The sequence below is a fragment of the Chelonoidis abingdonii genome, chromosome 6 (genome assembly GCF_003597395.2).
Source record: "Chelonoidis abingdonii isolate Lonesome George chromosome 6, CheloAbing_2.0, whole genome shotgun sequence".
In the NCBI taxonomy this organism is placed as follows: Eukaryota; Metazoa; Chordata; order Testudines; family Testudinidae; genus Chelonoidis; species Chelonoidis abingdonii.
In genome coordinates this window covers 19,822,811-19,848,160 of record NC_133774.1, presented here as the reverse complement: position 1 = coordinate 19,848,160, position 25,350 = coordinate 19,822,811, and the positions used below count along the sequence as shown (strand labels likewise).

Genomic DNA, 25,350 nt, shown 5'->3' with positions numbered 1-25,350 from the left:
AAATCACATGCAAAGATGTGTTTTACATACAGTATTCCAGTCTACAAATAATAGACATCAGTACATTTTGGTTAGGTTTCTTTTAGTACAGACAGGGGTTCTCTTATGCAAAGAAACCCATTAGGAGATCACAGAAATAAATTCCAAATGCTTTTCACAAGCAGTTATTTAGAAATTTGAGGCCAAACCTTCAGCTGGGATACAACTATGTAGATCCACTGGTTTCAATATTTAAGTAATTTCCTGATGCTTATCTTTTCTTACATCAAAACTTGGGAGTAAGAAAAGATAAGTAGCTGCAGTATATATTTAATATGTGGAAGAAATTTAGAGGAGCAGTGTGGCAAAGGAAACCACTGAAGCAGATAGAGTCCAATCCATTAACTTTTCAGTAGCCAAATAGCAGACTGAAGTGGGAGTATGGTTATTGTTATTTCTATTAATAAAGCTATAGCTTGCTATGAAGGGATTTATTTGTATTCCCATATTGCCTTTCAGTGTTCTACTTGTACACGCAGGCCAGAATACTCCCAGCTGGCACGCAGAAGTTAGTTTACTGTCTAACAGCAAGTTTGAATTATACACAACTTGAAATTAAGTCTGGTCTCCTTTTGCATGTTGTTTTTTTCTCCACTATAATAGCTTAACACGTACTGGACAGGAATACACCCCCTCCCCCCACCACTATCTTTTAAACACCTTTATTTTAAGTCAGGATGGTACATGCTCTCTAACAATTTTGTTAGAATCCTCGCTTCAGCTTATCAGATATTTCTGCCTTGCAAAATAAAAACAAACCCCTCAATTGAAATATGCCTAAAATACACATTTCTCATTTTGTTTGGTAGGCTGTGTTTAAAATCTGACGAAATTCCTAACCAAATCTTAGGCACTGGGACTGTATTAAAGACCAATAAATATCCTTTATACCAAGGTTTCTCAAAACAGGCATCGCCGCTTGTGTAGGGAAAGCCCCTGACAGGCCGTCTGCAGGTCCGGCCGATCGTGGCTCCCACTGGCCAATGGGAGCTGCTGGAAGCAGCTGACAGTAAGTCCCTCAGCCCACGCCGCTTCCAGCGGCTCCCATTGGCCCAGAGCAGCAATCTGCGGCCAGTGGGAGCCATGATCAGCCGGACCTGTGGAAGGGGCAGGTAAACACACCAGCCCGGCCAGCCAGGGGCTTTCCCTACACAAGCAGTGACCCCTATTTGAGAAACCCTGCTTTATTCAAATAAAAATACAAGTTAAAAAAAATAATCAGGACAATGCAACATGGCCCAAATAGTGATAATAAAAAATGTAACAGTCCATAATCAGTACATAAGATCATAATAAGCACATATGGTATGAATGATTTCCTTTTACAAGTCCAAAAAATTGATCACCACAAACCTCTTCGCACAACCTCCAACCCATCCCAGAAAAGGCCAGAGGAATAGATGTGCTTTGCAGAATGCTCTGAAGTTTAACAAGTTTATGTAATTTTCCAGAGCTGGGACTTCAGAGCCCACCTACCCAAGCCATAGGTTTATGACCACCTGAAAAATATTGGACCATTCTTTGAAATTAACAAGATGCAATATACAGTAACCTAAAAAACACAAGAAGCTGCTAGTTATCGGATACATGCAAGCTGTTCAGTTTTACTTACTCATCCAGTTTCTGACATTTAAGAAGCTCTGTTGACTGGTGAGATCAAACATTAATAAAAAGCCCATGGCATCTCTGAAAAATGCTGTGGTGAGACTTCGAAATCTGAAGGAAGGAACAAATAAGCAGCTCTGTTAACACAGACTGACCTCTAAAATTATTAGGTAATCATTTTGAGTGCATGACTTACTGGAGCAAACAAAAAAAACACCACACACACACCCCAAAAGCCCACCATCCATCACAGGGGAGATACCAAAACAAACAAACAAACAAAAAAAAACAAAACACTTCACTGAATCTCTTTTGCAACAGGCAGATTTAAAAAAAAATAAAATCCAAACTCAGAAAAGTTGCACAATTTATCAGCCAAATGTTCTCATAGTCAAAAGCCTGTGCCACCTCCTTTTGGCTAGGTTTATCATAGCTATCAGTAGTTACTTATCAAAGGGGGTGTAATTTACCAGAGGATGCTTAGATGTGTGAGAATTTTATGTTGCCAATGACCACCTTCCTAGTTCAAATTCTCTGTCCTTTGGACTAGCCTAAAAATTAACATGTTGCTTTTTAAAAATCACAAGAATACAGATGCATTGAGTGCATCCCTAATCACTGGGACACAAAAATCGGTTCAACTGATGAACATAAGAAGAGTATTGTGAGGAAACGTTTACTTGATGGATAACCACCACCTTTCATCTCTGCTATGTTAGAACATCTGGCCATTTAATCATAGTTCAGAATAAAAATAGTTTACTGGGAAGCTCATCTACAGAGGCCCTGATTTACCTGTAGTTGACAAGTTGAGCTCAATGAAACTTGAGTCATCTCTGAATGCACAAAGACCAAACGTTTTGCAGGTTTTCCACAAAGCCATGGACCCAGCACCCAAAATATAGCCCCAGTTTGCTGCCACAGGACCACAAGCCAAAGTCTCAAATAAATTAGAAAACCAAACACATTAAGAAAAACTTTCATACAGAGCTAGAAAACAGAAAATGGAATTTGGTGCTCTGCCTTAAGCCACAACACAATCTGGCACATCTATCAGGAGCAGATGTGGTAGATGGATACCCCAGCGCACATGCATCAAAATTAAAACAAACGATTGCTGCAGAAGAAAGCCACACAAGTGTGAGGTTTCCCAATGACAAGTTAGCTGCATGAGTACTACCATAAGATTTCTTTTGTAGAAGTGATGCCTTTTATACAGTATGGCTAAATGTGGTTGTCAAAGACAACGGGACAGATTCAAACTAGAAAAATGGGTGTGTCTTAATAGAGGCCAATTTTAATGTAGCACCACACTGTGTTTGCGAGCTACAAAAAGTATGAAGACTAGGTCCCACCTTGAGGAGCTTATAAATTTAGACCACACAGACTATGGGCACAGGGATAGGTGCTTTAGCTGTGACATTTAGCATGCATCCAGTGCCTTGTTTGCCAGTCAGTCATTTATTTTGAGACCTCTCTCAGGGGACGTCTAGGGTATAGAGCCTATGTGCTTCAGGAGGGCTTGAAAGGGAAGCATGGAAACATGGTGGTTCAAACCAAAAATTAGTCTTTCCAGGTATGGAAGCCACACAAAGGTGACCAAGGCACAGACAATGCAGTCGCACTTGTTTTCCTCAGGTCTGATTTTGTTCTCCTATCCACTGAGTTTTGCTGTAAGCAGTTTTCCTTCAGTGCTTTCAAGTTCCTTTTAGAAGCATGAAGACAGCTTGTACCCATGGTTTCCCCTTCTCCATTTAATGAGTTGTTTTAGGCTGTTTCCCACTCCAGTGCCTCAACACTGTTTCCTGTTACATGACTGATTTCCCTCCCTCTCCCCACTTCCTGTCTCTAGGCACAGCCAATATTTAATCAAGAGTAGGCCAAGCCATATACTGTATGCTAACAAACCGCCATGAACTTTACTGCTACTCCAGAGTAGCTAGGGGGAAGCTTACAAAAGAAGTGAATACAGCATTTCAGTATGATCACAGCAAAACAGCAACAGTTTAAAAATTATCTTTCAGGAACAAGAGGTGGATTTTCATTTGTCGTCGTCAAAACCAAAATCTGTGACAGAAGATACATGTTTTTTCTGACTCACCTGTTTAAATTCTAGAAATATTAAATGATTAACTGGATATGTGATGAACTCTGTACACTACCTTTCCTGCCCAGCGGTGTCCCAAAGCTGTAGATGGACCTTAAAGGCTTTTCCTGGAGATCCATTTGGTCCTCTGCTATGGTATATCTGACAAATACAGAGTACTATCAGCGGATTGTATAGTCAATACACAAGTAGTCTTTGGCTTAATTTATGAATGTCTTTCCCCATTACTAAAATTTTGCCCTTAGCACATAGTGCTGTACTGAAACAAAAAATTCTTCAAACAAATGAAGAATAAGTCAGTTTATTAAATATAGCTTATACTTGCTACAGAGATTCACATTAATTAATATTCCACTTCAAAGGGCCTCTTACAAAACAATATTTCAAAACCAGAAAACCAATACTGTCTTCTGAAGATGATTGGGTATACTTAATACTGTCATTTAGACCTTGATTCTGCTCATCTCAGTATACAAATGTGCTGAAATCACCTCCTAGATTTAATTTCTTTAATATGACCTGCTGTGCATTAAAGACCTGCTTTTTGTAAATGCTCAATTCTGGTTATGGTCAATGCGTCCAAAACACTTTGCAATGCCATGCAAGCACTTTACATATCCTAGTGAGTTTAGGCACTTCCTTTTGAGTTAGGCAAGTATTAACATTCAAGGTTAGAGAGCAAGTCAGTTGTAGAACTAGGACCAGAGCCCAGATTTCTGATCTTATGCTTTATTATGATTGCTGTTGTGCTTCAAGCAAGCAAAGAGCATTCTTATCTGAAGGCAGAACTTTTTTTCCTATATTGTGCAATTAAAAAAAAAATATCCATTTTTGTCAAGGTCTGTGGATATGCACAATAGTTGTGTTCTATTAAAACAGAGGTAATGAATGTTAGTACACATGAAAGGAATCAGGTTGACAACACGGAAGATTGTTATCTTCCATTTAACATTAAGGAACAAATACACCACAGTACAAGCTAGCCTACTCTTCTAGAAGTGTAGAACTGTAGCCTGAAAGGGCCACCTATATAGAGGCATGAAGATAGTTCAATCTACACCACATTACTAAAGTGAGACAAAGAAGTCAATAGTTTGTGCTATAGACACCTTGGGAGGTAGTATTTAGTTGAGGGGTCGGCAACTTTCGACCCATGGCCCACCAGGGAAATCCACCGGCGGGGCATGATAATTGTGTTTACATTGACCATCTGCAGGCGCAGCCCCCCGCAGCTCCCAGTGGCCGCGGTTCACTATTCCTGGCCAACGGGAGCTGCAGAAAGTGGCACGGACCACAGGGACATGCTGGCTACCACTTTCTGCAGCTCCCGTTGGCCGGGAAGAGTGAACTGTGGCCACTGGGAGCTGCGGGGTACTGTGCCTATGGACGATCAATGTAAACAAAATGTCTCATGGCCTGTCAGCGGATCACCCTCACAGGCTGCATGCCAAAGGTTGCCAACACCAGATCTAAGTGACTGAGCATTGGGCAGGAGTATGAAGATATGAATTCTACTCAGCACTGGCGCTAGGGTTTCTTGTGCCCTATGCACACGGCCATTTCGCCGCCCCCGCGCTGATCCCGTGGCTCCAGTGGAGCTGCCGCAGTCATTCCTGCGGAGGGTCCGTCGGTCCATAGCTCTGGTGAAGCCGCCGCAGGCATGCCTGCAGGCGGTCCACCGGAGCTGCGCAAGCAGTCGACCATCCGCAGGCATGACTACGGAAGCTCCACCGGAGCTGCGGACCAACGGACCCTCCAGAGGCATGCCTGTAGCAGGTCAACCGGAGCCGCCTGCCGCCCCCCACACCCCCAGCAAAATGCCGCCCCCCGAATAATCCTGGCACCCTAGGCGATTGCCTAGGTTGCCTAAATGGTAGCGCCAGCCCTGATTCTACTTCCAGTTCTACTAGTTACCTGGCATGTGATCTTAGACAAGACACTTTCGCTGTGTTCTTTCCCCTTCTATTTTTTCCTGTCTCCTTCTCTCTTTAGGCTGCAAACTAATTTGTTGCAGAGGCTGTTTCTGTAATGTGTACATCAGCTAGCTAGGACAAGGGGCCCCACTGGAGGCCTCTGGTACTAATGTAATGTAAATACATAATACCCCACTAGGATGCCAGGTAGCCATCTGAGGGCAACAGCTTCTCGCTCACTCACTTCCAGTTTTGACTGGACTCAAGCTAGAAACTAAAGCAGAAAAGGCATTCCTCAATACACCTTAAACCTTTCAGTAAGAGGAATGGTATACATAAAGCATGTTCTCAACACTATTGGAAATGGGAAGAAGTGAAGACATTGACGACTTGAGAAACTTACCACACGTTTTTCCCGAAAGTCTATTCCTACTGTTGTGATGAATTTTGGATTGAATTTGTTGTCTGTGTATCTGTAAAGGAATGTTGTCTTCCCAACCCCAGAATCCCCCAGGGCTAGGAGTTTGATCAGATAGTCATAGTCCCCATCAGTCATAGTGCTGATCTTTATGAACCTGCAGAGAGAGGAAGAACTGGGTTTTAAAACAGTGATAAACATAAGAACAGCCAGACTGAGTCTGACCAATGGTCCAACTACCCCAGTATCTTGTTTCTGGCAGTAGCCAAATGCCAGATACTTCAGAGAGAATGAACAGAACTGGGCAATTTTGAGTGATCCATCCTCTGTTGTCCAGTCCCAGCTTCTAACAGAGAATCAGGAACTCTTAGAACTTGGGGTTGCATTCCTGACCATCTTGGCTAATAGCCATGGATGGACCTATCTTCTATGACAGAGGTGGGCAAACTACAGCCTGCAGAATCCTCCTGCTAGAACCCTGAGCTCCTGCCCCAGGAGGCTAGACCCTGGCTCCTCCCCTGCTGTTCCCTATCCCCCATAGCTTTAGCTCTCCTGCCATTGGCACAATGCTCTGGGCTGTTGGCTTCAAGCTCCTGGGGCAGTACAGCAGCAGAGCCTGGCTTGAGCTGGTGCTCTGTGCTGTGTGGTGGTATGGATGGCTCCAGCTGGGCAGCCCAGCTACCTATCCTGGTGCACCACACCGCTAACCACCGGTGCTCCAGGCAGTGTAGTAAGGGGACAAAGAGCTGGGTAGGGGGTTGGATAGAGGGCAGGGGAGTTCAGAGTGGTGGTCAGGGCAGGGGTATGGATAGGGGTTGGGAGGGGTCAGAGGGTGGAGAACAGGGGGGTTGAATGCGGGCAGGGGAGGTAGGAGGGGTAGTCAGGGGACAGGGACAAGGGGTGAGTGGATGGAGCAGCGGTTCCAGGGGCAGGGCAGTCAGGAATAAGAGAAGGAGTTGGATGGGGAACAGTCAAGGGACAGGAAGTGTGGGGTGGGGTCGGACGGGGGATGAGGATGGGCTATGCCTGGCTGTTTGGGGAGGCACAGCCTCCCCTAACCAGCCCTCCATACAAATTTCCAAAACATGATGCAGCCCTCAGGCCAAAAAGTTTGCCTACGCCTGCTCTATGAAGTTGTCTAAATTCTTTAAAGCCAGAAGTATAACTGGGTTCAACAAATGAATTCTTAGTATACTTAAATTTAACAACTTTTGTTCATTTGACTGAATTAGTTAAATCGCTATTGTCTGTACTCAAGATTGTCTAAAGTGTTTAGATCGGAAGAGAGTAGAGGAAGAAAGCCTTTAGTTTTAGGTTTTCGCCCAGGGTTTCTCAAACTGAGGTCACCACATCTGTAGAGAGCCCCTGGCGGAATGGGCCAGTGTGTTTACCTGCCCTGTCTGCAGGTCTGACTGATTACAGATCCCCCTGGCTGCGGATCGCTGCTTTGGGCCAATGGGAGTTGCTGGAAGCAGGCGGGTTGAGGGACTTATTGGCCGCTGCTTCCAGCGGCTCCCATTGGCCCGGGGCAGCGATCCACAGCCAGGGGGATTCGTGATGGGTCGGACCTGCAGACGGGGCAGGTAAACACACTGGCCCGTTCCGCCAGGGGCTCTCTCTACAGAAGTGGCGACCTCAGTTTGAGAAACCCTGTTTTGGCCCATGTAACATGAGAACTCAAATCCTAGTTTGAAGGTTTTAAAGCATGGCCAATGCTAGTCTAATTTTTAAATTTTATGGGTTGGTGGAGTCTAGGACAGTTTCAATTATACTTTCAAACACTTCAATTGAGTCTGAATTTAAGGCCAAAAGGACCACCAGATCATCTAGTCTAACCTCCTGTATGTCACAGGCCACCACTCCCACGTAGCAGCAGCAGCACACTACACCCATCAACCAATATTACACCAAAGTATTACAGCCCACAAGAGACTAGACCAGCAGTTCTCCTGACCTGCTGTTTGAGCCCAAAGTGGGTCACGATCCTGTTTCAATGGGGTCGCTTAGGTTGGCTTTAACTTGCTGGTGCTCACTGCTTCAGCCCTGCACAGCAAGGCTCAGGTTACAGGCCCCCTGCCTCAGGCTGAAGCCTTGGAACTTTGGCTTTGACCCCTATTCCAGCCAAAGCCGTGGGGATCAGACTTTGACCCTACCACCTGGGACAGTGGGGCTCAGGCTTTGGTCCCCCGTGGGGTTGAGTAGAAATTTTTGTTGTCAGAAGGGGGTCACAGTGCAGTGAAGTCTGGGAACCCCTGGACTAGATTATGATGTGCCACAGACAGAATAGGAGGTACCTTCTGGTACCCACACGGTAACACCAAAACTTAGGGATACAAGCTTCTCAACCCATTATTTTACTGTAAATTAAAAGGAAAAAGGGTAATGCAGATGAAGTTGCATGTTCTTTAAATTTCTCTAATCCTATAGACAATAATAATCCTATTAATTGTTCAACGGATGCGCCATCTGTACTCAATCTTTACACTGAAGAAGCTCCCACTTGCTAAGGTTTGCACCGTTTAAAAATCACCAGCGCTGTAGGAAAGTCAGACACAAACTAAGTCTTCTTCACATCACTTATAGTATAACTGGGTAACAGAGGAAAATAGCATCCTTTTCTCTTGATGATTTGGTACGCAATAGGCCTTCCAGGCTAAAATCAAAACATTCCTCTAGATTGTTGGATTATTCCTACAAATGGCTTTGTAAACCCCTCTGTATTGTACATGTTGTGTGGCCTGTTCTACAGATGCTTCATGGGAGGGTGTGTGTGAAAATTCATCTTAGCTTAAAAAGCTGATTTACCTTCATGTTCCAAAATCCCGGGGGGAGCGGGGGCGGGAGGAAGGAAGGAAGGAAAGGATTTTCCTTTTCCAAGTACAAGAAACAAATTTGTATCTTCAAGATCAAAAGGAGACAGTCAACAGGAAAAAAAAAAAAAAAAGACTTCATCTCAGAGCTCAACTGCTGTATGAGATCAGATGACACGATCAGTGCTAGACTTACGTACATAGGTAGGAGGTGGTCTATTTTCTTATTCCATGATTTAAGTTAAATTTCAGTAAGCAATTGTCCAAAGGTCACTACTAAATGCAAGAACACATCTAAAGCCAAGTTTACTTTTTGGCACGGTTATATGGACAGAATGTGTCTGTCATGTAGATTTCAAGTGGTATATACTAGAGATGGGTGAAACTTTTAGCATGAAGGCTTTTTAAAACTTTAAAAATATATATATTTTGGGTAAACTGAAGTATTTCTTGGATTGGTGCTGAATTCACCAAATAGTTTTGGCTAATTAAAAAAAGTTGACATTCAAAAATGTCAAAATATTTCATCTCAAAATGACATTCCATTTTGGAATTGGCCAGTATAAAAGCCAAGTTTGTTGTTGAAGAATTGCGATTTTTAGGTCTGTAACTGCATGTCCAGGGAGGTTGAAGTCTTCTCCAACTGGTTTTTGAATGTTATAATTCTTGACATCTGATTTGTGTCCATGTAGGGACATTGCTGGCACATTTTCCATTCCATGCATCTGATGAAGTGGAAAGTGATTTTAGCCCACAAAAGCTTATGCCCAAATAAATTTGTTAGTTTCTGAAGGTGCCATAAGTACTTCTCGCTCTTTTTGCTGATACAGACCAACATGGCTACCACTCTGAAACCTGAATTAACAGACTACAGCACAGACAGGGACTGTTTCATTACATTGTTAATCTCTAAGCATATATATATGTAAACACACAAAAACACAGATCATCATCTCAGGTTGAATCTGGGTTAATTGGCCAGAAAAGGTTAAGCAGCTTGCAAGCTGTGTGTCACACTTTATAGAAGATTCATTGCAATTATACAACAGTGGTAGCAACCATGATTTGCATGGTCATACTCTAGTCACAGTACCAAAAACAGAAATAGTTCACTCAGCTCGACTCCCTACCTTCCGGCTTCTCCCTCTACGTTCCCCCGCCAAAAAGAAGAAAAATTATTAAACCAGCTGTATTTATTAAACTAAAACCTTATTACTGGTTGGGAATGGCATGAGGAAGGTCATATGTTCAGGTAGTTACTTGCCTAGGGAGCTGTCATGGTATAAATTCCCCACTCTGAACCTTAGCATCCAAAAGATAGGATACCAGCATGAATTCCTCTAAGCTCAGTTACCAGCTTAGTACTTGTAGCGCTGCCACCAACCAGGAATTCCAGTGCCTGGTACACTCTGGTCCCCCCAAAACCTTGCCCGGGGAACCCCAAGACCCAGATCCTCTGGATCTTAACACAAGGAAAGTAAACCCTTTCCCCCACCGTGCCTCTCCCAGGCTCCCCTCCCTGGTTACCCTGAAGACTTACTGATTAGACTCCTTGGAATCAACAAAAACAGAGAGGGACAATTCACCTCCTCCTCCCCTCCCCCTCTCCCAGACTCCCTTGAGAGAGATAATCCTAACAGCAAAGAGAAAAAATAAGCACTCTTCTCCTTCCTCCTTATCTCTACATCCCTGGTGGATCCAACCCATCCTCTGGGGCCTCACAGAATAAAAAAAAAAACAAAACCAAAAACATTCAGTTCTTAAACAAGAAAAGCTTTTAATTAAAGAGAAAAAACAGTAAAAATTATCTTTGTAAATTTAAGATGGATTAGGTATAGCTGAAAAACCTGTAGACACTGGGATTACCCTCCCAGCCTAAGTATATAGGTACAAAGTTAAAATCCTTTCAGAAACATACAAATTTGAACTCCTTCCAGCCAAATGCACATTTGCAAATAAAGAAAAAAAACCAAACATAAGTCTAACTTGCCTTATCTACCTAGTACTCGCTATTCTTTCTGAACTTATAAGAGCCTGTATCGGAGAGATTGGAGAGAAACCTGGTTGCATGTCTGGTCACTCTCAGAACCCAGAGAGAACACCAACCAAATTCTAACAGCACACACAGAAACTTCCCTCCCTCAAGATTTGAAAGTATCCTGTACACTGATTGGTCCTCTGGTCAGGTGACAGCCAGGCTTACTGAACGTTAACCCTTTACAGTAAAAAGAAATATAAAGTACTTCTGTGCTATTAACTCCTACTATCTGTTTATGACAGGAGCGTGTATACATATGGTAAGTTATTCAGGTATTGAAGGAAGGTAAGAATTTTGCCTAGACTCTAAATAGGTAATGTTAACACAAAACCAACTATCATTTATAACATAAATGCTCAGAATTTAATGTGTTTCTGTGTCTAAAGAGAACAATGGACTAGATCTATGGAAGCTGCATCATCATACACCTCTGCTACAAATATTTAAATCATTAATTTATAGGAGGATAGTACAGAGTCATGGAAGAGTGAGAACCATTGAACAAGATCTGCCAGGGCTGTTCGGCTTGCACCGAGCATATGCTCTTAGAACTAAAGAGCTGCAATAGTAACACTTCCGAGGGACTTCCTTTGCCCCACACAACAGCTGTCTAATCTAGTTACTTATACAGCAGGGCCTTTGCAGGTTGGCAGAATTTATTTGGGAAACCCAAATACAGGTTCAGCAGAGAGGAAAGGATGGTTGCAAAGCCTCACCCTTTTGTGACAAAGCATAACTTATTTCACATTTCTCTCTGTCAGCCACTATTTGCTGGGCACACTCCCAACCAATAGAAGCATTGTTCTCCAAACCAGGACAGGAACTACAGTATGCCAGGAATCATCATGGAAGTAGTACAGTAAATCTGCAAAGTGCTATGTATACTAGCTTTGTACAGCTTTAGTTATAGAATTTGAGGTCAACATCAAAAATATTCATAGGAGCTGACTGATTATCCTCTTTTCATAGAAACCATGCCCAGAAGGGACCATTGTGATAAAGTCCGACTTTCTGTATAACAGGTCATAGAATTTTCCCCCGAATAATTCCTAGATCATCTCTTTCCAAAAAACATCCAATCTTGATTTAAGAAATTGCCAGTGACAGAGAATCCACCCTGATCCTCAGTAAATTGTTCCTAAAGTTACTTACTTATCTGCCCTTGGTTGAAACTGCTCTTTTGCTTTCTTTGCAGTAACTTGAGTTGCTGGATCTGGTTGCCCAGAACTAGGAGGTACATTAGTTACTTCATCATACTTCTCCCTGTCACTTATTTATTCAGTTATTCTCTCTCCTTACGCTGATGGCAACCTCAATACCAGGAACTCCCCTCCCCCCCCCCCCCCAAGCAATAGGGAAAGATGCAGCACTCCGTGGCACTGGTTCCTGCCTAAGCAATTCAGGTCCACACTGCAAGGTCTAGCATCATTCTGTACTGATGACTAATCACAGCAGGTCCTGGGCAGCAGGACACAGTGTGGTGAAAGCATGGAGGGTGGTATGCAAAGATCAAGTGCCATTTATTAGTAGCCATGGCTCTTACTGGTTTGGGGAAAGATGATCACAGTTCTTAACAGTAGTTCTGACCATTTGGGGTCCCAACTAGCCCTCTGTTGTGGTTAATTTGAAGGATGCAAGCCCAGAGAGTCCTGCAACCAGACAGTGAGCTCTTAATTGGTCAATACTACACTAATGTATGTGCCTGATGGCTAAGAAACTGCAGTTTTTCAAGATGGTGAACATGTTCACCATCTGTTCTTTCAAAGAAGCACTTATGAAAATTAGACATTGGCTATTGTCCCAAATCTGACAACTTAAAAAAATATCAAATCTTCAGATTAGCATCAACTTCAAAATTTGAGGCACCATAGTTTATCAGTGAAAACAAGGGTGAATTGACATTCAGTGGACCTAGATTGCATTCCAAGTTCTGCTAAGGACTAGTTGCATTATCTTGGGTATTTAAAGCAGCAGGGGGAACTATCCGTAACAATGTTCCTCAGCTCAAAGGTCATGACCCCCAGGGGTCTCAAAAGGCAAATGGGGAAGAGAGGGTGGGTCAAAAGGCATTGAAAATTCTATTGCGATCTAAAGCAAAGGAAATCTTGTTCTCCATTCCCTGTGGTCTGCTCCATCAATCTCTAACATGCATGAATTATATGGGCCTATTGTTATCAGATGTGCATTTACTATAAAAGTAAGCATAAAACAATGTTTTTTTTATTTTTACTTTGAATCAGGTTGACAATCCCTTGAGAGGCTGATAAATAAAATAGGGGTAACTATATGTACATACCTACTTTTGCAAAATGCTTTGAGATCATGAGATGAAAGACTATGTACGTGCAAGCCGTTTTACACTGCCTCTCAGTCTTCGTACTCTTCATAAGTAAAAGCTTTTGCTTCCTTATAAATGGGGTTTAGTGAATCCTTAGTGTAGAAGAGGTTCTATTCTATTCAAACTCTTGTATTGCGTACATCACCATGGCATCTGAGCTGGATTCCCTGGGTCGAATTCTGTGCTTAGATACTCCTATTTGCACCAATGTAATTCCAGTAGTTTCAATAAGAACAGAATCTATCGCCCTTGGCACATGAATAGGGAAGTGACAGCTTGCTTCAACTAACAAATTTTGACCAACCTGAAATTCAATTTGTTTTCATTTGTTTTCTGTATGGCTGTGAGAGCTTCCTGAATACAATACAGTTTCACCTACATATGTGCTCTTGACAAATACGAAGCAGCCCAGCGACAGCAAAAGGCTATTTGGCATCTTCTGACTTTGGAAAGATCAAAAGAATTTTAAAAAGTCTAGCAGCGTCAGCTTTTGTGACAGTCTATTCAAAGGAGACACCAAGCTGTCTGTGTTCTGTACACTGCAGAGAGAGGACAGAAAATTCACTAGATCATTCTCGTTCTTGCCAGAGTACAACAAGCCAATTGCATGACAAGAGATTCCACATATAGAGTTTCTCTCATCCAGCACGCATTCAAAAATATGGAGAGGAATTACATGGCCTGAAGTATTGTTCTTTACAACCATAATCTCATGTGACCTATTAGATAAAGCAAAGAAAGGTAACTTGGGAGTGGCCATTATTCGTTCACAAACTCAAGTAGAGGTTTTGGGTACTCAACACCTATTGTGTACGACACCCAGGGCTGGCTCCAGGCACCAGCAGAGGAAGCACATACCTGGGGCAGCACATGCTAAGGAGCAGCATTCCATCCATTCTTGGGGCAGCACAATCCAGACGGCTTTTTTTGTGTGCGTGCACGCGCTTTGGCAGTCCAGGCGGCTTTTTTTGTGTGTGTGCTTGAGGCAGCAAAAATGGCAGAGTCAGTCTTGACTACACCTGCTGTGGTGCTCTGTCCTCCACTATTCTGAGCCACTTATTAGAGGCTCATAAGCCCACTTTGGCCTTGGCTTACAGAGCTGAATCTTCGATCAGGAGAATAGAGTATTGACAACTGTTTATCATAATCTATAGACTCAGCAATAGTCCCGAGCGTCATGTTGCTTGAAAGCAGTGTTTTAAGTTTCTCTATCAAATAAAAAGATTTCAGTGTACAAAGTGAATGGTCAAATGTACATGGATGGAACTACAATTTACTACTCAGAGTCTGATTGTCAGAATGCATTGGATCTACAGGTGCTGGACAAAAGATACCACCAGGATTATCAAACTGGGTGCGAAAACTAAATTTATGGGTCTACTGATAGGAGTGCATATGGGAGACCACTACCAATGGCATCAGGTCATCTCCACTCAAAGTCTACTGATAAGCACACTAGAGGCTGTGTTGACTGAGGGCACAGGTGCTATAAAAGCATGGGGGGGGGGGGAACAAAAAAACCACACACAAAATAGCTGTAGTCTTAACAATAAGAAAACGGAGCAACCACCATCACATGAGGGGAAAGGACTGGCTATTAAACTCTGTAGTCAGCCAAGCTACTATGAACCTTTGTAGACAAGAGGCAACATGATCATTTGTCCAATATATTACTGTTTTGTTTTTTCACACTTTAAAATAGGAACCACTGGGCTAAATTCATCCCTGCTACAGGTAGAAATGTCCTCCTGAAGTTAACATATCTTAAATCAGGCAGCTTGATTAGCTGTTTGATGGGGAGTTTTACACCTTCTTCAGAAGCATGATTATCCAGTCTCCAATGACAGACTAGATTTCCCTACTTCTATCACATGTCCAAAGGCTATTTTAACAAACCATCAACACTTGTATTGCTTGTTGTGCTAATTAAAATCTTATGGCATTGAAATTTTCTATATCCCAGACCAATGGCCGCCCTTGCATTCCTTGATTAGACTTATTCAAGATTTGTCCTAAATAATTGTATTTTTAAAGGTTGCTTTAAACCTATCAACTCAGTCTCTACACCACCAACTTTAAAGTACGTAAAATGTATTTGACTGAGCACACCGTATTTTACAAATCCACTTTGGTTTGCCTCTACAGTTGCACTACTACAGTGCATTTATATTGAGTGCACTCAGAATAAGGAATGTTTTACTTTGATTTATGTGCATGGTTTGTGTTTTGATATTACACAGTATAAACAACCTAATGAATTGTCTCTTATGAGAAAGGTCTTCACTAAGAGTTGCCGGCCAATAATTGTCTGGCACTGCTGCTGAGGTTATACAACACCGAAGATCATACACATTCAATGGTGCACCTGGATGATGGTTCCCCCACCCCTGAACTAAAAACAGCTTAAATACCTCACTTTTTCTGAACAGTATTTAGAGAGAAGTGATTAATAGTAGGTCTCCACCGGTCACTCATGAGGAACTTGGGGAGGCATGGCCTTATGTCTGAATCGTGATTCCTGAGTCACGTCTCCCTGACCTATGCTAAATGAGTGTGGTACACATGGGATAGTACAACTCTATTTGTCTATTGCAGAGACCAGTGCAAGAACCATAGCACTTCAACCTCATTCAGCTCAACCCAGTACTGCCAGTAGCAGTGCTATAGTATTAGAACTGCAGCATTTAAAACCCATGGATATGAGGGCCATGTCACTAACCTACCCATATTTCCACATATTCCCTAGCGGATTCCCTCCTCAACCCCCTTTCCTCTCTCATTCACACAAGAAAAAAAGTCAGTAAGATCCACTGTAACTTCCTCCGGCTCCTTCCCAGTCACTGACAGGGTTCTTGGGTGCCCTGTTCCACTACTGCAGCATTTCTCAGGAAAACCAGAGAGGCTCGTCTAACACCTCTCTAATTGCTCCTTCAACATCTCTTGCCCTCCTCCATTCAGCGAGACCTTACCTGCCCTTCCTCCCCCCAGACTCTGCCTTCCCACTCCTTACATCCTGTCTAGCTGTCTCATTTGCTCACACAGCTTCCAACTAGCACCTATATACAGATGACTCAATTCCACTTTTTACTCCTTGCCATGCAATCTCTCCTAGCCAATTCCATCTCTCAGCTTGTCACCCTGACATCGCCTCCCAGATGGCATACTGTCAATTAAAAAAATTTAACATGCCTCAAACTGACCCCCCTACCTTTCCTCCAAAACCCTCCTGTCAATCAGGCCAATAACCAGGGAGGGGTGCATGTGTCATTTTTGACACTCCCCATCCCCTGCCACACTCAGACTAAATCTAATTCAAAGGGGGAAGGAGGAGGGAACAGATCTTTTCTTTCTGTACAGACAGCTAAGGCTCTCATCCAGCCCATCATCCTCCAGTTTTGATTACTGATTTCTCTCTAATATTCTCTAACTGTAGTGTGGCAGATAATTGAAAATCTGCCATTTGTCAGCAGATACTCCAGAGTATCTGCGCTGGATCTTGATTACTTACAATGCGTAGATGATACTGCTTCAAATAAGTCAATTGAATATCTTGAAGGTTGGGGTATAAAAACTGCAAATGGAGGATATCTGCTCCTTTTATGCACGGATGTATAGATCCATCACTGTAGTTGAAGCAGAATGCTTTTTCAAATATCTGTTTCAAGGCATGGTTGACATGCCCTGTTGTCCTTTGCCACACTGAAGAAATCGGTGTCTTGATTAATTTATTTGTGTATGCTAGTCTGTCAAAGTGCTTTCTGATCCCAGTGCTCTACAGAAAATTTGAAACAAAGCTGAATCAAACCACATAATTTAGGTGAAAAGGGTCAGTGTGTTCTAATTATCCAGGCTATTTCAAGATTTCTTTTAAAAAAGCCAGCTTGTGGTCAAAGACTACGTGTAGGTTTGGGAATGTAGCCAAAATGTTTGAGAATTTGCCAGTATTTGAAATTTTACTTTTTCAGTTTGAGATCAGACAAAATGAAAGCTGTGGCACTAATTTTTCCAGCCAGCCTCATTCCTCCAGCCCTTCATGCTTAGGGCCCTACTAAATTCATGGTCCATTTTGATAAATTTCATGGTCATAGGATTTTAAAAATAGCAAATGTCATGATTTCAACTATTTAAATCTGAAAATTCATGGTGTTGTAATTGGAGGGGCCCTCACCCAAAAATAAGTTGTGGGGCAGGGGTGGGGTGGGGAGGTATTTCAAGGTTATTGTAGGGGGGTTGCAGTACTGCTCCTCTTACTTCTGTCTCTGCAGTGAGAGAAAGCAGCATTCAATCAACTATATTTTCTGGATGAACCAGACTGTTCCTTAGTGGACTCCACAGGATTAAGGCAGGTGCCCCATATTGCTGCTTCTCTCTTCAAGGAGGGAATGAAGTGCAGGTAGGAACACTTACCAATTTGTTTTCTTCTTCCAATTAAGACTGTACATATTGTGATAGGGCAAGGCCAGATGGCTACAGTAAAGTACTGAGAAACAGGTATGTTAGCCCCAGGCTAAACAAATCTCTAGTACCCTGGTAGCCAAATGGCAGTTGCTCCAGGTTAATCAAGGCACCTGGAGCCAATTAAGAACTTTCTAGGAGGCAGTAGAGATAGCTACTTTAATTAGAACACCTGCAGCCAATCAAGGCAGGCTAATCAGGGCACCTGGGTTTAAAAAGGAGCTCACTGCAGTCAGGCAGGGAGGAGCCAGAGGAGAAGGAGTGTGTGTGAGGAGCTGGGAGCAAGAAGGCAAGGAGCTGAGAGTGAGAGAGTGTACTGCTGGAGGATTGAGGAGGACAAGCATTGTCAGACACCAGGAGGAAGGTCCTGTGGTGAGGATAAAGAAGGTGTTTGGAGGAGGCCATGGGGAAGTAGCCCAGGGAGTTGTAGCTGTCATGCAGCTGTTACAGGAGGCACTATAGACAGCTGCGATCCACAGGGCCCTGGGCTGGAACCCGGAGTAGAGGGCAGGCTCGGGTTCCCCCCGAGCCTCCTAACTCCTGATCAGTCACAGGAGGTGGAACCCACAGTCTGGGTCAGCTCAAGAGGGGAAGATCACTGAGGTGAACAAATCCGCCAATAAGCGCAGGACCCACCAAGGTAGAGGAGGAACTTTGTCACAATATATATTGATTATTCTTACCCTTATCACAGAAGCTGCCAAGAACCTAATAATAAACACCTGGTATCTCAGAGACTTTGAAAACAAATTTTTAATTAAGAAACAAGTGTTTTTACCAGATTTTCTGTCTGTCACTTTTCCCTGTTAACGGGGATGTGTGTGAAGATAGGATCTCTTAATATTCAACCCTTGCAGTATTTATTTATGTCATCACTAAGCAGAGCATATTCCTAGAGCAGCAGGAAAAAATTAGCTCTTTAAAAAAACCAAGAGATCTTGTGTTTGTCATTAGTGGGAGATCAGGGAAGAGCGGCACAAACAAGAAGCTATTGCATAAACGTGATTGGCTCTTAAGAGAGCCAGATAAATTCCCATAGACATATGGGTAGAGGGCATTAAGTGTGCTAGTGGGGCACTATCCCTTCTGTGGGAGTGACACTGGCAACACTGCTGGGGTTCTACCAAGGATGGCAGCCTGTGAGTCAGCCACATACATTATACATACCCTCAACCTTTCGTTTATTTGCTCAAGCTCCTGGCATTTAAGAGATCTCCAAAATTTTACCCTGTCCTCTTGCCTTCAGGTCATCAGCTTTACCATGAGATGCATCTTTCAGAGATGAAATGTGCACTACATGTATGTCTGCAAATCCCAGCCAACAGTAATTTTGGAAATGACTAGTAGCTCTATCTAGCGACTGAAATAAACAGGACCTGGGAGAGGATGGATTTAGTAGGATTAGAGACTGCTTATGCAAACATCCTCCCTAGAGCAAGTCTAAGGCCTGGTCTACACTACGCGTTTAAACCGATTTTTAGCAGCGTTAAACCGATTTAACGCTGTACCCATCCACACTACGAGGCTCTTTATCGATATAAAGGGCTCTTTAAATCGGTTTCTGTACTCCTCCTCAACAAGAGGAGTAGCGCGAAAAATCGGTATTACCATATCGGATTAGGGTTAGTGTGGCCGCAAATCAATGGTATTGGCCTCCGGGCGGTATCAGCCTCCGGGCGGTATCCCACAGTGCACCACTGTGACTGCTCTGGACAGCAATCTGAACTCAGATGCTGTGGCCAGGTAAACAGGAAAAGCCCTGCAAAATTTTGATTTTCATTTCCTGTTTGCCCAGCGTGGAGCTCTGATCAGCACGGGTGGCAATGCAGTCCCAAATTAAAAAGAGCTCCAGCATGGACCATACGGGAGATACTGGATCTGATCGCTGTATGGGGAAACAAATCTGTTCTATCAAAGCTCCGTTACAGAAGACGGAATGCCAAAGCGTTTGAAAAAAATCTCAGGTCCAGTGCGCAGTGACAGGCGTAACGGAAGCAGGATCAATGGACACTCATGGAGGGAGGGTAAGAGATCCAAGATATCCCACAGTGCACAGCACATCCAGAGTATTGCAATCTTTGGCTGAGCTCCAGCGCTGTAGGTCAAACACATTTGTCCGGCTGGTTAGGGATAGCTCCTCAATCTATCCCCCCCCCCCCACCAGTAAAGAAAGGAAGAAAAGTTTTTGACTTCTTACAGTGTCACCAGCTCTAGGAATGCTGGTAGATATCGATGCTGCAGAGTGGAAGCGCGTATTCGCTCCTCTCCTCCCCGGTGACAGATGGTGCTAGTAGGACTTGTAACCATCTGTTACAACCCGTGAGTGTCCCAATGCTTGTAACTGCTTATATGCCTCTGGGCCTGAGTTGAGGCCGCTGCGGGGGGGGGGCGCACCTGGGTAAAAATAGAATGATTCCTGGTCACTGTCCATAATGGGACAGAACAGCGAACTCTTCATCAATACAACGGGCTGTAGCTCATCACCCCCTCTTCATGTAATGAAAAATTTGCTGTATGCGACTATTCTAGAGATCGGATGCTGGGCTCCTCCCCCACAGCTTAATGTCTGCCTGCGACTGTCATAGCCCCGAGAGCCTGCCCCCTCATATTTTCCATCTAAAAGCTCCGGTTATTCAGTTGCATTTTTATACTATCATGCTACAATGGGGGGGGGTGAACGAACCGCAACGGTACGCCAGGGAATGTGGGAGTGAGGAAGCAAACAGGTGGGGTTGTGGCCGGACTCCCTGTGATGGAGAGTCAACTCTTTTGTGGGATGACGGAGCAGCTGTGTTCTCTATACCTGGTTCTTCTGATGACACTGCCCCATTCTAGAGCCAGGACTGATCATTTTTAGAATCCACCAATAAAGAGGGATTGACTCGGGGAGTCATTCCCAGTTTTGCTTTTGCCCCCGGCCGATCTCAGCCAGGGCACCCATGTACAGCAGACAGTACAGAGGGACATAACGTCACTCATGCCATTTACCCGCCGCAGCAGACGTAAGAACGCTGTAACGTCTCTGCTATCATTGCAAAAGCAAATGAGCAGCGTGTACGCGAGTATCGCTCTGTCCGCGCATCCGCACACACCTAGCATGACTTAAAAAAATGCGATGGCTCCATGGTTCCTTGCATATGGCGTCTTGCCAGGGCATCCAGGGAAGAGGCTTGAATGATGATCATCTGCCGTTGCTTCCTGGAGAGGAATGACTGACAATTACCCAGACCAACCCCGCACAATGATTTCGGCCCAATCAGCCACCACTGGGCTTCTTCAACCCACATCGAAGGGCAGTAGGAGATGCGGGAACATTGGATAGCATATGGAATAGTACCCAGTGCAATGCTCCGGAAATCGATGCTAGCCTCGGACCATGGATGCACACCGCTGAATTAATGTGCTTAGTGTGGCCACATGCACTCGATTTTATACAATCTGTTTTATAAAACCGGTTTATGTAAAATCGGAATAATCCCGTAGCATAGATGTACCCTCAGAGGAATAATCTTGGATTCCCCTTGCCAAGCAAACTAATAGAAAAAGTATTACTGAGAATCCTCCTCCCATTCAGAATCAGGAGAATTAACGCCTTAAAAAGAAGAAAAAAAAAAAAAGTCATGGAAGGCTATTGCAAGAGTTGATAACTGTATTTGCTTCTGAAATTACATCAAATTATTTTTTCTTCCCCACCACAAGCTAATTTAAAACTCCTGCAAAATACAGAGAATTGGTAAATTCCATATATCATATGAACAATATTTATTCTTTATACTTCACTCAATGAGACAACAAGCAACTTTCCAGATGGATTTCAGTTTTCAGGCACACCTTGGCAAAGAGATTTCCCTATTTTTCTATCACTGAAGTACCTACCTTACCACAAACCAGATCCTAGCAAATGAGCGTAACCAACTGCTGCTAGGATTGTTCCATAATAGAACTTTGATCATCATTCAAGAAGCCTTTAAAGTGCCCAGTGTTTAGGACTGAGTCTCATGGAGTTTTGAGTAGCATATGTCAGAACCTGGACTTTGGATATAGCCAAACTTCATTCTTAGTTCAGAATGAAAGTGCTTTAAAAAAAAAATATATATAAAAAAATTCTTATCTGGGGGTTTTTAGTGCATTATATATATATATATATATATGCGCACTAAAACCCCCCAGAGTTCTCTCTTCCTCATTTGAGACATTTCCCCAAGGAAAGATGAAGGGCGAGGTCAAGGTTGCAAAACAGGATGAGGGTGCAGAAGCCAAATTTTAAGGGTTTGAGTTTCCCCATGGATGGCCTCAGGGTTGCTTCCTGGAAAGGGGAATAATTAGATAGAACAGAAACGGTGAATCATCAAAATTCAAGATAAAACCTTTTCCACCAATCATACCAAGTTCACATTACTTCATCTGGAATCATATGGACAAAAAAAAAAGAAGTGATCAACCCGCCCAAAATAAAATTGAAAACGTTTGCAATGAGCCAATACCGTCATCTTTTCTGAAGGAATGCTCAACCTGCTGGAAGTGAAACAGCATCAAATTGTGTGGGATCACAATCAGGGCCCCTTCTCTCACAAAGAAAAACCACACACACACTCTATACTGGAGCCCTTTCAATCCAAATGTGTCATTCCAGTGCCCATCAATCTGAAAGTTAAATGGATCTCTTGTCATTTTCCAAGCTCAGAGAAAAAAAAAAAATAAGTCCAAGAGTACCAAGCAGTAAGTTTGGTTCACGGGCAGCACTGGGGACCTTGGAGGGCAGAAATTCAGTACATGTATGCACCACTGAAATCAATAGGCTTCTACATGTGAAAAAGCTTTTTATGATCAGAACAGACTTCTCACTCCTTAATAAGCCAAGGTGTTACTTGTAGCACAGATACAGATGTATATACAGTCAATTGAAAATGTCCCTTTAAACAACATACCATCACCATTTAGAAGTTTGAATGCACTTCCTTTGACAGCTCAAACAGCAGAAAGGAAGACACTCTAAAGTACACTCTGTATTCATCTATTTCAATGACACATGCCAACATTTATAAGGGCCAGTTCATTAATTTAGAATAAATACTATAATACAGACTTGAAAAGAAGCCAGCAGATCTTAAGATTCAAATCCTGCTCACGTTACTCATTCAAGTAGCCCCATAATGAGTCTATTCATGCAGGTATTCAGCAGGATTTGGGTCTAAATTCAGACATTAACATACATAACTACAAACACCACTTTTAAATATGGTAGTTAAAGAAAAATGAACAATTACCCATACAAATTCACTTTTATTCTAAGGGTCATTCATAATGCACTATAAAACATGTTCCGAGTCATCCAAGGACATCAGTATTTCCTAATGCAGCTTCTTGGGCTCTTGCTTTTAAACAAGACAGTCTTCTTTACAACCTCAGGCCAGGCTTAAATAGGCCTGAAGCAACACTGAATTCCTTCCCCAATTCCCTAAACAAATGTTCCAGGTAGCACTGGTTCCCTCACTGTATGTGCACACAATAAGTCACATTTGCACCTCTCTGATGCAAAGAGAGTCTGATTGGTACTAAAAAATTATTGCATTGCATTAGACAAACAATATGAAAAATAATTGAAATAAAGAAAATAGTTGATTGTTTCTTAAAGTTATCGTCATTTAGAAATACACTTGGCATTTTTTGTTCCATGCTGAGTGCATGGTAAGGGATTAGTTATACCACAAGGGACCATATAAATTCTTCTCCATTTCAAAAACCTGTTCAGTAAGTAGATGATTCAGATCCGTGGTTGACGAATCTAGGGTATGCCTGCCTCTAATGTGCAATCTACTCATATTTGAGTGACTGAATAGCGTAACTCTGATTACTGACAATAAAAGTAACAGAAATACCTTCAAAGATTATAAAAATATAGAAATGCTAGGATTTTGACAATATCAGAAGCAAACTGCTACTGAAAAGGGATAAATATTTGCAGTTTTTTCACCCACATTGCAGAAGGAAGAAACAGGAATAAAGATTTAAGCAGATTTTTGTCAATATCATCCAGAGGAAAAGAAAAAGGGATGGAGGGGACTCAGAGGGTTATTGTACAGAATCATATTTACCTAATCTAATCCGTGGGCAGTCATAGCATCTGAGACTAAATGCTGTGCAAGGACTAAACAATGTAATAAGATCTTCATGGGGTAATCAGACCAAGTGTAGGTGTGATCAGGATACCTACTACAAGTGTGATGTTCTCTCTCCTTTGCACTTTAGGGGCTGAATCCAACTCATTGCGAAGTTAATGAGAGCCTTTCAAAATACCACTTTAGCTTCTTTTTGCTGACTTGCAACTTGGTTGCTGATCAAAACCTCTAAATCCCTTGCTATCAAAGTGAAAATCATCCTTAATTTTGGAATTTATCTGCCAGAGTGCTAGGAAAACAAACAAATTTTGTGAAATCTTATGAGCTAGTGCAGTTATCTGAAAGACAGGAACTGGGTTAGACTTCCCTTATAACTGCATAAGCACAATATCATTATTCATATTTCATCTGTTTGACCATAGCCAAGTAAGATTTAAAATCTGAAATCATAAGATATCTATAGGACTTCTTCGTAAAGACAAAGTCCTGTCATTTAAGACTGAGCACACTGACTATGCCATATTTTAAATGAATGCAGACAATTAAAAACTAAACCACCAAAAGAAATATGGCGATTCAAAACTTTGAAGCATAGGTGAAGAATCCAAACCTGATTACTACACAAAAGAGACCCAAATATTTGCCAGCTTCTCAGGTTTTTTTAAATCTTCTTTTAAAATGAGTGCCTGGGTTAAAGACAGATAAAGGAATACATTCTAAACCTTATAATTTGTATTCGAACTTAAGCACTTGTTTGGGGCCAAATCCTCAGCTGGTGTAAGTAGAAGGAGCCATGCTGATTTTATATTAACCTAGGATACAGCTCACAGAGTACACCCAGATCAATTTCATCATCTTAAATCCCTTTTTAGGGTCTTTTGTTTTTTTTAACTACTTAATGTTTTGGAAGCAGCTATAGTAAAGAGGTGGGAATACAGAGCTGAAAGTGATTGGACCTAGTGATCCACCTGCCCCCCCCCCCCCATCCTCACAGTGAGACTTGAGAGAGGCACTGTTATTATTTCTATTCAGTACTGCCTACTGGCTCCAGGATCACCCCATTGTCCGGTATAGTTTCAGCATCCTGGCTAGTCCCATCAATAGCAGTTTCCTCCCCATCTCCTCCAGTTTCAACTTTTTGGCCTTCTTCTTCCCACCCCATCCTGTTCCTTGCCTGCCCAACCACCTCTTTCAATGTTACGTCTCAACCGTCCCAGACCCTGGTGAATCCGTGGGCCCAAGTGACCCACCTCTGTCGGCCACAATTCCATTCTGTTACCACACACTCTATTACGTGTACAAATGGACATACTACAGTGCAATGGATTGTAGGGTCTCACTAAATGCATATTAGCAGCATCAGGTCCAATGAAGGCAGCTAGGGCTTGAAGCATCTAAATAGCGGACAAAGAAGCTGGTAAGGTAGGGGGTCAGGAAAAGAGGGGAACAGGAGGAAGTGAGTTTGGTTGTATGGTAGAAGAATGGACTTGAGGAGTCAATCTCATCCT

At 42.7% G+C, this 25,350-nt stretch overlaps 1 protein-coding gene across 1 annotated transcript in view; it reads right to left on the bottom strand.

Moving 5' to 3' along the window:
• The window catches only part of RAB27B (RAB27B, member RAS oncogene family), a 45,532-nt gene that overhangs the window by 10,159 nt on the left and 10,023 nt on the right, over positions 1 to 25,350 (bottom strand). Inside the window, exons 2-4 of the mRNA XM_075067476.1 lie at positions 6,068 to 6,239; positions 3,807 to 3,892; positions 1,648 to 1,755 (exon numbers count right to left, since the gene is read on the bottom strand). Of these exons, the coding sequence (XP_074923577.1) occupies positions 1,648 to 1,755; positions 3,807 to 3,892; positions 6,068 to 6,220 (347 nt within the window). The 5' untranslated portion in view covers positions 6,221 to 6,239. The remainder of the gene's footprint in view (positions 1 to 1,647; positions 1,756 to 3,806; positions 3,893 to 6,067; positions 6,240 to 25,350) is intronic.